The 13,180-nt window shown below is 44.8% G+C and overlaps 1 protein-coding gene across 1 annotated transcript in view; it reads right to left on the minus strand.

Annotated features, from left to right (window-relative positions):
- WNT3A (Wnt family member 3A) overlaps positions 1 to 13,180 on the minus strand; it is a 111,372-nt gene that overhangs the window by 44,638 nt on the left and 53,554 nt on the right. Inside the window, exon 2 of the mRNA XM_060782686.2 lies at positions 1,360 to 1,601. Coding sequence (XP_060638669.1) covers positions 1,360 to 1,601 — 242 coding nt within the window. The remainder of the gene's footprint in view (positions 1 to 1,359; positions 1,602 to 13,180) is intronic.

Below are 13,180 nucleotides of genomic sequence, written 5' to 3' on the forward strand. Positions count from 1 at the left end.
TGAGCTTACATTTCACTCCCTTACACGCCAGGGAATTCTTTTCCCTAAAATATATAGCTCAGATTTACTAGAATCCTAAACTCCTGGAGTTAGAAGGGACCCGCAAGGGCCATCCAGCCAATCCCATTCTGCCATGCAGAAAGACACAGTTAAAGCACTCCTGACATATGGCCATCAGCAATTCCATCAGCGTTGCCTCTGAAAAATCCTGCAAATCTTTTGGAAGAAGCAAAGACCACCAGCATTGAAGCAATGCTCCTATGCTATCAACTCCGCTGGACCGGCCATGTTGTCCGAATGCCCGATCACTGTCTCCCAAAGTCAACATTGACACCGAAATACAACACTGCCTGAGCTCTGAGAGTGCAGCATTTTTCCGAATGAAGCAAAGAGTGTTTGAGGACCGGGACATCCGTACGGATACCAAGATGCTTGTTTATAAAGTTATTGTCCTCCCAACCCTGCTATATGCTTGCGAAACGTGACTATCTACAGACGTCACATGCAACTCCTAGAACGACTCCATCAGCACTGCCTCTGGAAAATCCTGCAGATCTCTTGGGAAGAAAGGCAGACAAATGTCAGCGTGCTGGAAGAAGCAAAGACCACCAGCATTGAAGCAATGCTCCTATGCTATCAACTCCACTGGACTGGCCATGTTGTCCAAATGCCCGATCACTGTCTCCCAAAGCAGCTACTATAATACCATCTCAAGAATGGGAAATGTAATGTTGGTGGAAAGGAAAAGAGATTGAAAGATGGGCTGAAAGTCAACCTTAAAAGCTGTGGGATAGACACTGAGAATTGGGAAGCCCCAGCTGGAGGTCAGCTGTGACCAGCAATGCTGCAGAATTTGAAGAGCCACAAATGGAGAGAGAAATGTGCCAAGAGGAAGGCACATCAAGCCAGCCCTGATCGAATTCCAGGTGTGGTCTAACCAAGGCAGAATAGAGCATGGGTAGCATGACTTCCCTGGTTCTAGTCACCATACTCCTATTGATGCACGACAAAATCACATTGAGTTTTTTTTGCTGCTCATGTTTAACTTGTTGTCCACAAGGACTCCAAGATCTTTTTCACACATACTGCTGTCGTGTATACACTGACGCAAAGGTGACCCTATCTCATCCATCCATGTGGATAATTTTCATTTTGGAGTATCTCGGGCCAGACACCGTCCACCATTCTGTATCTTTGCATTTCATTTTTTCTGCCTAAGTGGAGTATCTTGCATTTGTCCCTGTTGAATTTCATTTTGTTAGTTTTATCTGATAGACTCTCCATTTCCAAAACCAAGAGCTTTTGCTGGACAGATCTTTGACCCTCTGTTGCTGCTCCCTCTCCGCCAACGTTGCTTACCTTTATCCAACACGGGCCCAAAGATGGCCAAGCTGTCGTTGACCGTGGTGCAGTTCCACCGCCGCCCGCGAAACTGGTGCTGGCACTCCTGGATGCCGATCTTCACCCCTTCGGCCACGCTGGGCATGATCTCCACGTAGTTCCTGCAGAAGCGGAGCTGCTTGGGCACCAGGCCAGGGATGCTTCCGCAGAGAATGGGCTGCGTTCCCAGGGAGGAGTATTGGTGGCCGATGGCCAGGGACCTGCAGGAGGAGAAAGGACAAGAGGAGTCATTCCCTCTGCACCGAGCAGATTTAGGATGGATAGACAACAGTACATGGAAAGGGATCTGGAAGTCTTAGCACAAGCCAAACATGAGCCAACAGTGTGATGGGACAGCTAGAAAAGCCAATATGATTCTAAATTTCATCAATAGGAAAACCTCACTACCTCTGAGGATGCTTGCCATAGATGCAGGCGAAATGTCAGGAGAGAATGCCTCTAGAACACGGCCATATAGCCCGAAAAAACCTACAACTGAATAGGAATATGGTCCCAATTTATTCTGCACTAGCCATCCCCTGCCACGCATTGCTGTGGCCCAGTCTGTGTATATGTGTGTGTGTGTGTGTGTGTGTGTGTGTATGGGTGTGTATATATTTGTGTATATGTGTATATATGTGGTTTTGCGCATGCTTTGTAATGTATTTTTTATTTTTTTGGCTTTTAAAGTCCCTCCTGGTGTGTTTTTCAGTGTTTTTATGAGTGATGGTCACTTGTTGGCCTGATAGGTGTATTGTGCCCAAATTTGGTGTCAATTTGTCCAGTGGTTTTTGAGTTATGTTAATCCCACAAACGAACATTACATTTTTATTTATATAGACTAGCTGTACTCGCCACGCGTTGCTGTACTCGCCGCGCGTTGCTTCCCTCTTTCTCTCCTTCTTTCCCTCCTTCCTTTACTCCCTCTTTCCTTCCTTCCTTCTCTATCTCTTTCCTTCCTTCCTTCCCCCTTTTTCTTTCTCTTCTGCTGTCTCATTTTCCTTCCTTCTCTCTTTCCTTCTCTCATTCCCTCCCTCTTTCTCCACATCTTCCCTCTTCCTTTGCTCCCTCTTTCCTTCCTTCTTTCCCTTTTTTCTTCCCTTCTCTCCTTCCTTCCTTCTCTAATTTTACTTCCTTTCACCCTTTTTCTTTCCCTCCCTCTTTCTCTCCTTTCTTCCTTCCACCTCAGGAGAGCTGCAAGACTGAGAACAAGCCACGAGAGTTCCTTCAAGGGAACCACTGACCACATAGGGAAGCTGATTAGGAAACACAACATACAAACTATTTACAGACCCACCAAAAAAAATCCAACAAATGCTACGTTCAGCAAAGGACAAGAGGGATCCTCTCACTTCTGCAGGAGTCTACCGTGTACCATGCAGCTGTGGACAAGTCTACATAGGGACCACCAAACACGAATCAAGGAACATGAAAGGCACTGCAGACTACTTCAACCAGAGAAGTCAGCCAGAGCAGAGCACCTGATGAACCAGCCTGGACACAGCATATTATTGGAGAACACAGAAATGCTGGACCGCTCCCACAACCACCATGTCAGACTACACAGAGAAGCCATTGACATCCACTAGCATGTGGACAATATCAACAGAAAGGAAGAATCATAGAATCATAGAATCCTAGAGTTGGAAGAGACCTCATGGGCCATCCAGTCCAACCCCATTCTGCCAAGAAGCAGGAATATTGCATTCAAAGCACCCCTGACAGATGGCCATCCAGCTTCTGTTTAAAAGCTTCCAAAGAAGGAGCCTCCACCACACTCTGGGACACTTCCACTGCTGAATGGCTCTCACAGTCAGGAAGCTCTTCCTCATGTTCAGATGGAATCTCCTTTCTTGTAGTTTGAAGCCATTGTTCCGCATCCTAGTCTTCAGGAAAGCAGAAAACAAGCTTGCTCCCTCCTCCCTATGACTTCCTCATGAAACCATGAAAATGAACAAAATCTGGCTACCAGGATTAAAAAAACTCTAAAATTGCAACAGCAAAACAACAGAGAGGAAACAAACAAGGACTTCTAATCACCTCTCAACAAAAGATTCCCCCAGGCACTAACAAGCCACACCAAACAACTGCCAGGCCATCAAATGCTAATCAAGGTGGTCAGTTGAAACATTCACACCTAGCTCCAACAGACAAGAGTTCTTTGTCCCACCCTGGTCATTCCACAGATATATAAACCCATTTTCCTAGTTCCAACAGACCTCACTACCTCTGAGGATGCTTGCCATAGATGCAGGCGAACCGTCAGGAGAGAATGCCTGTAGAACATGGCCTTATAGCCCGAAAAAACCTACAACAACCCAGTGATTCCAGCCATGAAAGCCTTCGACAATACATTAGGATGTACTTCCTGCTGTTTCATAGTATAATATTCTTCCTTGGAGTCTCCTCCTTTGGAGGTTTTTAAGCAGAGGCTGGATGGCCACCTGCTAGGAGGGCTTGGATTGTGCCTTTCTGTCTGACATAACAGGGTTGGACTGGATGGTTCGTGGGGTCCCTTTCCAACTCTATGCTTCCTGCTTTGGATTGCTCCAGCCAAAGAACTAACCAGGATCCTCCCCTGACTCCATCCGCCTTGCTCACGCCTAACCGGTCCCTGCACATCTGGGAAATCCCACAGACAACCCTTGGAAAGATAAATGTGACATTTTGCTCAGGTGTTGCCTTTGGGCCTCAAGGAAATTCGCATTCCTGCCCAGAGACGTGTTTATGGCAGCTTTTAGGTGCAGCAGATTTGGATTTTGTTTAGTCTGTTTGCTTCCCTTTCTTACCGCCCCCCTCCAAATTTACATCTTGAAACCGGTTTGAACCAGTCTGTCAGGGCAGTAAACAACAACAACAAGGAAAGTACCAAATATTGCACGGTAGGCATACGCAACGCCAACTTTGCAAGCCGATGCTGATATGCTTCTCAGATTGTGGTTTCCTGCAAGACAGGAGGTTGGACTAGATGCCTCTTGGAGGTCCCTTCCAACTGTAGGGATGCATCTACACTGTGCAATTAATGCATTTTTGACAGTAAGTTAAGTGACATGACTATAGAAGTCTGGGAGATGCAGTTTGGTGAGGCACCAGCACTCTTTGGCAGAGAAGGCAAAAGACCTTGCACTGCTACAACTTCCTTGATTCTATAACATTAAGACATTAGCATTAAAGTACTTTGAACTCCTGCTATAGTTCATTTTCCTAATCTATATAAATAAAAATGTAATGTTCGTCTGTGGGATTAACAGAACTCAAAAACCACTGGATGAATTGACACCAAATTTGGACACAAGACACCTAACAACCCAATGTACGATTTTGTCATTTGGGAGTTGTAATTGCTGGGATTTATAGTTCACTTACAATCAAAGAGCATTCTGAACCCCACCAATGATGGAATTGAACCAAACTTGCCACACAGTTCTCCCATGACCAACAGAAAATAGTGGAAGGGTTTAGTGGACAGTGTCCTTTGGTTTTGGAGCTGTAGTTCACCTACATCCAGAGAGCACTGTGGACTCAAACAATAATGGATCTGGACCAAACTCTACACGAATACTCAATATGCCCAAATGTGAACACTGGTGGAGTTTGGGGAAAATAGAATCTTGACATTTGGGAGTTGTAGTTGCTGGGATTTATAGTTCGCCTACAATCACAGAGCATTCTGAACACCACCAATGCTAGAATTGGGCCAAACCTCCCACACAGAACCCCCATGAGGGCCACGGCAATGCGTGGCAGGGGATGGCTAGTCTATATAAATAAAAATGTAATGTTCGTTTGTGGGATTAACAGAATTCAAAAACCAATGGGCCAATCGACACCAAATTTGAACAGCATACACCTAACAACCCAATGTATGTCCTTCACTCAAAATATTGATTTTGTCATTTGGGAGTTGTAGTTGCTGGGATTTATAGTTCACCTACAATCAAAGAGCATTCTGAACTCCACCAATTATGGCATTGAACCAAACTTGGCATACAGGACTCCCATGACTAACAGAAAACACTAGAAGGGTTTGGTGGGCATTGACCTTGAGTTTTGGAGTTGTAGTTCATCTACATCCAGAGAGCACTGGATACCCTTCCAGTATTTTCTGTTGGTCATGGGAATTCTGTGTGCCAAGTTTGGTTCAATTCCATCATTGGTGGAGTTTGGAATGCTCTTTGATTGTAGGTGAACTATAAACCCCAGCAACTACAACTCCCAAATGACAAAATCAATCTCCCACCACTGCTCCAGATAGATAAGACAGATCATAGATTCATAGAATCATAGAATCAGAGTTGGAAGAGACCTCATGGGCCATCCAGTCCAACCCCCTGCCAAGAAGCAGGAATATTGCATTCAAATCACCCCTGACAGATGGCCATCCAGCCTCTGTTTAAAAGTTTCCAAAGAAGGAGCCTCAACCACACTCTGGGGCAGAGAGTTCCACTGCTAAACGGCTCTCACAGTCAGGAAGTTCTTCCTAATGTTCAGATGGAATCTCCTTTCTTGTAGTTTGAAGCCATTGTTCCGCGTCCTAGTCTCCAGGGAAGCAGAAAACAAGCTTGCTCCCTCATCCCTGTGGCTTCCTCTCACATATTTATACATGGCTATCATATCTCAGCCTTCTCTTCTTCAGGCTAAACATGTCCAGCTACTTAAGCCGCTCCTCATAGGGCTTGTTCTACAGACCCTTGATCATTTTAGTCGCCCTCCTCTAGACACATTCCAGCTTGTCCAGATAGATAGGTAGATTAGATAGATATAGATAGGTAGGTAGGTAGATAGATTGATCAAGGGGACTGCTGGAAATTGTAGTCCAAAAATAGGTAGAGAAGGAAGAAACGGGAGAAAGAGGAAGGGAAAGAAAAGGGAAGCAAGGGAAGGGGAAGGGGAAGGGGAAGGGGAAGAGAAGGAAGGAAGGAAGGAAGGAAGGAAGGAAGGAAGGAAGGAAGGAGAGAAAGAAAGGAGGAGAGAAAGAGAGAGGGAAGGTTGGCCACAGCAACACGTGGTGAGTACAGCTTGTGAATATATATTTGCCAGAACTTTGTAAAGCAGCGGAAGGAAGCCTTGATAAAGTGACTCTGTGGCCGGGAGAGTTCTAGTCTAGCCTTTGGAAGGCTGCATTATTATGGTACCTACAAGGCAATTGTCGTATCTTATCAATGCAATTCCCATTTCCCCAAAGGGGAGTCTGTGACCTGGAGGTGAACCAAGGGAGTCCGCAAAGGGTGTCTGAGCTTTTTTGGAAACGCCCAGGAATTCCTGGATCCTGCAGACGAGGCCCGCAAGAATGCCACCTCTGCTTGACCCTGGCAAGATGTGCCCTCAAGGCAGAGGATCCGGTCTGATCTTGGAAGCTAAGCAGGGTCACCACTGGTTAGGACCTGGATGGGAGACTGCCAGCGGATCACAGGTTCTGTTGGCTTCATTTCAGAACCACCTCTGAGTCTCCCCTGCCTACGAAACCCCTATAAAATCAATGGGGTTGCCATACGTTGACTTGAGGGCACCTACACATGTAAGATCTGAGCTTGGTGCCTTTTGGGATTGACAGTTCCAATTAGTTGGGGATTCTAGGAGTGGCAACCCAAATGGAATAACCTTCCGAAAGCCCAGAAGGACTGCCAAGGAATCCCAGGTGTTGGAGGCAATATTTCAGAGGTAACAACAATTCAGACGATTCCTTGCTTAAGAAATCCTTAGGACATTGTGATCCTAAAGATTTCTTAAGCAAGGAATCATCTGAATTGTTGTTACCTCTGAAATATTGGCTGAAGATGGTGCACCATTGGTACATGACACCAAAAAAATTAGGGAAAGGTAATAGAAACATTGGGAAAGGCGTCCGGCAAGGCTGCATACTCTCACCCAACCTTTTTAACTTGTATGCAGAACACATCATGCGATGTGCGGGGCTGGATGAATGCAAAGCTGGAGTGAAAATTGCTGGAAGGAACATTAACAACCTCAGATATGCAGATGACACCACCCTGATGGCCGAAAGCGAGGAGGAGCTGAGGAGCCTTCTAATCAAGGTGAAAGAAGAAAGCGCAAAAGCCGGGTTGCAGCTAAACATAAAAAAACCAAGATTATGGCAACAAGAATGATTGACAACTGGGAAATAGAGGGAGAAAATGTGGAGGCCGTGACAGACTTTGTATTTCTAGGCGCAAAGATGACTGCAGATGCAGACTGTGGCGGGAAATCAGGAGACGCTTCCTTCTTGGGAGGAGAGCAATGTCCAGTCTTGATAAAATAGTGAAGAGTAGAGACATCAGACTGGCAACAAAGATCCGCCTAGTCAAAGCCATGGTATTCCCTGTAGTCACCTACGGATGTGAGAGCTGGACCTTAGGGAAGGCTGAGCGAAGGAAGATCAATGCTTTTGAGCTGTGGTGTTGGAGGAAAATGCTGAGAGTGCCTTGGACTGCGAGAAGATCCAACCAGTCCATCCTCCAGGAAATAAAGCCTGACTGCTCACTGGAGGGAAAGATACTAGAGACAAAGTTGAAGTACTTTGGCCACATCATGAGAAGACAGGAAAGCCTAGAGAAGACAATGATGCTGGGGAAAGTGGAAGGCAAAAGGAAGAGAGGCCGACCAAGGGCAAGATGGATGGATGGCATCCTTGAAGTGACTGGACTGACCTTGAAGGAGCTGGGGGTGGTGACGGCCGACAGGGAGCTCTGGCGTGGGCTGGTCCATGAGGTCACGAAGAGTCGGAGACGACTGAACGAATGAACAACAAAACACATGTAAGATCTGAGCTTGGTGCCTTTTGGGACTGCCAGTTCCAATTAGTTGGGGATTCTGGGAGTGGCAACCCAAAAAGAAGAAACTTCTACAAGCCCAGAAGGACTGCCAAGGAATCCCAGGTGTCGGAGGCAATATTTCAGAGGCAACAACACTTCAGACGATTCCTTGCTTAAGAAATCCTTAGGACATCCATGCTAACTGGGGGATTCTGGGACTGGCAGTGCAAAACAAAGACTCTTCCCTAAGCCCAGAAGGAATGTCAAAGAGTACCAAATACTATTTCAGATGCTATTTCAGAGGAAGGAATTGGCAATACCACTTCTGAAGATGCCTTGCCTAAGAAAACCCTAAGAAATATGAAGGCACATACATACATACATACAGCCACCTGTGTCTCACCAAACAGGACAGATCATATTACTCAAAAGAAGATAGTGTTAGGAGAAGCCAAGATTTGGAGGACCAAAAAGCCCTAAGGAGAGCATTTACTTCAAAACAGTCATTTTACTACTGTTATAAATCATAATGTAAATATCAGATATGCAAGATGTATTTTCATTCACTGGACCAAACTGGGCACAAATACCCAATGCACCCACATGTAAATGCTAGTGGGGTTGGGGGAGGATTGATTTTGTAATTTGGGAGTTGTAGTTGCTGGGATTTATAGTTCACCTATAATCAAAGAGGATTCTGAACTCCACCAGCGATGGATTTGAACCTAATTTGCCACACAGAACTCCCATGACCAACGGAAAGCACTGGAAGGGTTTGGTGGGTATTGACCTTGAGTTTGAGAGTTGTAGTTCACCTGTATTCAGAGAGCACTGTGGACTCACGCAATGGATCTGGACCAAACTTGGCATGAATACTCAATATGCACAAATGTGAACACTGGTGGAGCCTGGGGAAAATAGACCTTGACTTTTGGGAGTTGTAGTTGCTGGGATTTATAGTTCATTACAATCAAAGAACATTCTGAACTCCACCAACAATAAAATTGGCTCAAACTTCCTACATGGAATCCCCATGACGACCCCCTCTGGCGACCCCTCTGACACACCTTCATGACCCCCTCAGGGGTCCCGACCCCCAGGTTGAGAAACACTGATCTAGAGTATGACCCTTGTTCCTGAACTTTGCATGGATATGTGAAGCCTTGCAAACCTTATTAAACCAAAGGTCTTCTGCCCTAAGGATACTTGCTGGAGGACCTAGAAGTGGCTAGAAAGAGAACATATTTCATTCAACATAGATAAAATCATAGGGTTGGAAGAGACCATCTAGTCGAACCTCCTACCGTGCAGGAAAAGCACAATCAAAGCACCAATAGATGAAACAATGGATTTTGGGGCAGGATGCAATAGATATTAATAAGATAAGCAGCCCTCAGTGGCACAATGGGTTAAACTCTTGTGCCGGCAGAATTGCTGAATCCAGGAGTGGGGTGAGCTCCTGTCTATCAGCTCCAGCTTCTCATGCAAGGACATGAGAGAAGCCTCCCTCAGGATGGTAAAACATCTGGGTGTCCCTGGGCAATATCCTTGCAGATGACCAATTCTCTCACACCAGAAGCGACTTGCAGTTTCTCAAGTAACTCCTGACATAAAAAAAAACATATGATAGATAGATGATAATTAATATGATAGACTAATATGATAGATAGATGATAATAGAGCTTTGGTTATTGGTGAATGGAAGAGCAAAGACATCTTACTTTAAAGAAGCAAACCCCTCTCCATACCAAATGAATTGTGGTACAGCTACAGGTCTGGGCAGACCTTAAGGCAGGTAGATCCCCTGTATTTTCAGCCAGCCTTCCAGAAGCAACTTGACAGGTTAAATGAGTAATTTGCTGATTAAGGATTTTGCAAAGAAATGCGAAAATGGAGACATGTCAGTGTGCGGTTGCCTCCACAAGGCCCTGGCGGTTCAGCACCAGGAGGCTTTATTTGTGGCTGGAAGCCTCCTGTCTCTCCTAGACTCCCCTGGGGCCAGGCAGGAGACGTCAAGGTGAGTTGGCTTTTGCAAAGGGAGTGGAAGTCACTGAAATGTTGTGTATCCAAATGTTGTCTTGTGGCCCAAGACCCCAAAACTCCCCCCTTACCATCCAGCTAGAGGGTGGCTTCTAAAAGTCCTATCTATCTATCTATCTATCTATCTATCTATCTATCTATCTATCTATCTATCCATCCTGTCTGTCCTGTCCTATCTACCTACCTACCTACCTACCTACCTACTTACCTATTCATCCATTCATCCATCCATCCTGTCTATCTTTTTGTCTGATCTGTCTGTCTGTCTGTCTGTCTGTCTGTCTGTCTATCTATCTATCTATCTATCTATCTATCTATCTATCTATCTATCTATCTATCTCAGGGGTCCTCAAACTTTTTAAACAGAGGGCCAGATCACAGACCCTCAAACTGATGGAGGGCTGGATTATAATTTGAAAAAAAAACATGAATTAATTCCTATGCACACTGCACATAGGAATTTATTAGCATTTCAGTGGGAACTTATTAGTATTTCAGTGGGAAGTGTGGGCCTGCTTTTGGCTGATGAGATAGGATTGTTGTTGTTGTTGTTGTTGTTGTGTGCTTTCAAGTCATTTCAGACTTAGGCTGACCCTGAGCGAGGGCCAGGTTAATGTCCTTGGGGGGCCATATCCGGCCCCTGGGCCTTAGTTTGAGGACCCCTGATCTATCTATTATACATACATACATACACATACGCATATCCTAATTTTTAATGTGACTATATGACTATATCTGCATATGGAAATAAATACAAACATTGCAGTCATTTTTGGGGAGTTGGGTAATACAGATCTTCGACAGAATCTATTGATGTCCACATGCAAATTTATGCAGACCAGAAGTTCATCCATCCAGAATTTGGACAAAAAACTTCCTCATATGAAGAATTTTTCAGGTTTTAGGATTGAAGGGCATTTTTATTTGGAAGGTCAGACTTATTATGGGAGACATGTCCTTATTTTGCTTTTCACCCATAGCTACATATCTCCCCACTTGATGACCACTTCTCCCTGAACTTGGAAAAGTTTTTTTTCCTAGATGACACTTTCCATAATATCAACTCTAGGATACTCAGTGGCCATGTTGGCTGAGGAATCTGGGGGCTTATGCTCTAACAACCCCTTATTTCCAATGCCCAAGTTCTGTCCTATTGTGTATGAAGTATCCCTGGTCATCTTCTGCAATGCAGGAGATGCAACAGCCGATGGAGTTTTCTGTGAGCTCTCCATGGTGCTGAAATCTCTCCCACAAATAGCTTCAATACCTTGGAGAGCTCCTTGAATAACTGGATTAAAATACAGGCAGGCACCAATTCCTAGTTAAGGATGAGGACAAGACAATAGGAAATGAGAGAAATCTACACCTCAGAAAGGAAATCAACTCCTGAAAGAGTTATTATCATGGGGGAAAGTGTCTCCACTGAAGCTTTATCCCCAATCCTTGTTTCCACAACAAACCATTTATTTTTCAAAATCCAATAATCACAGGGACAGAAAGTGTGATGACATATTTAAACAGTAGCACAGACAGCAAAACAAACACCCCTATGCTATCCAAAGACGTGTGTGTGTGTGTGTGTGTGTGTGTGTGTGTATAGCTGGAGTTACATCGAAAAAATGTACTTGTTTCAAATTATATACTAATTCAACTTGAGAACAAACCTACAGAACCTATCTTGTTCATAACTTGGGGACTGCCTACACAATAACTTGGGGACTGCCTACACAATAGGACAGAACTTGGGGAAATAATTGGAAATAAGAGTTGATCTGAGTACTCACAGTTACTGAGCAGACTAGTGGTGACTAGCAACAGTGGATAAGTTCTAAAGATGCTGAGCCAAGCTATGAAAACCCATTCAGAGGTAGAAAGTGTGCAGCCTAACAATCCTATCAGAAATATCCATCTGGTGGCAATAGTTGATAGTAACTGGATAGTGTGGATAGGGTTCAAGGCAACCTGCTGGTGTTTGGAGTAGGCTTATTCGTCAAAGGGCTACTCAATCTGTTTCATCCAATCCTGAGGAACATCAGAAGGAGACCAAAGACCCATCCAGTGTGGCATTGTTTCCACCACTATTCACCAAATGATGTGCCAATGTCAATGAAGCAATTGTTCATCCATGATGAGTTTTAATCCTAGCTCTCCAGTGTGCGAAACATTGGATGGGGTTTAGCCCTTTACAGATTGCCTTTAAAGTTTGGATTAAAAACTGGAATGGATTCAACCACCATAACACTGCTATTTGTAGCCAGAGGCATATTTTTTCTGGCACTGGAAGTAGTGCACTGAAGATAGGGGGAATTAGTAAATGCTGATAGCTTTCTTGTTGTTGTGCCTTCACATCATTTCCGAGTTCTGGTGACCATAAGGTAAACCTAACATGGAGTTTGCTTAGCAAGACCTCTGATCAAACCTTGATCAGAGGTTTGAGAGGCTGAGAGTGTGTGGTTTGCCTAAGGTCAACAAGAGGGTTTCCGACGACCAAAAGGGGATTTGATCCCTGGCTTCCAGAATTGATCACCTGGCTTTCACAGTTGAGTGCCAGAATTGTGTAATGTGAAAGGATTACACACATCTTTTGAAGATATTTTCTTGCCCTAAAGACTGGAGAAGAGACTTAGGCTTCCCATCAGTTTTGAATTGTGTTGTGGACTGTTTGGTGAAGGGTCCCATTCTCATGTGAGCAAACTACAGTAGAGTCTCGCTTATCCAATATAAACAGGCCAGTAGAACGTTGGATAAGTGAAAATATTGCATAATAAGGAGGGATTAAGGAGCTCCCAGTGGCACAGTGGGTTAAAGCGCTGAGCTGTTGAGCTTGTTGACCAAAAGGTCATAGGTTCGATTCCGGGGAGCAGCATGAGCTTCCACTGTCAGCCCTAGCTTCTGCCAACCTAACATACAAATGTGAGTAGATCAATAGGTACTGCTCCGGCGGGAAGGTAACGATGCTCCATGCAGTCATGCTGGCCACATGACCTTGGAGGTGTCTATGGACAATG

Source organism: Anolis sagrei, chromosome 6 (genome assembly GCF_037176765.1).
Source record: "Anolis sagrei isolate rAnoSag1 chromosome 6, rAnoSag1.mat, whole genome shotgun sequence".
In the NCBI taxonomy this organism is placed as follows: Eukaryota; Metazoa; Chordata; class Lepidosauria; order Squamata; family Dactyloidae; genus Anolis; species Anolis sagrei.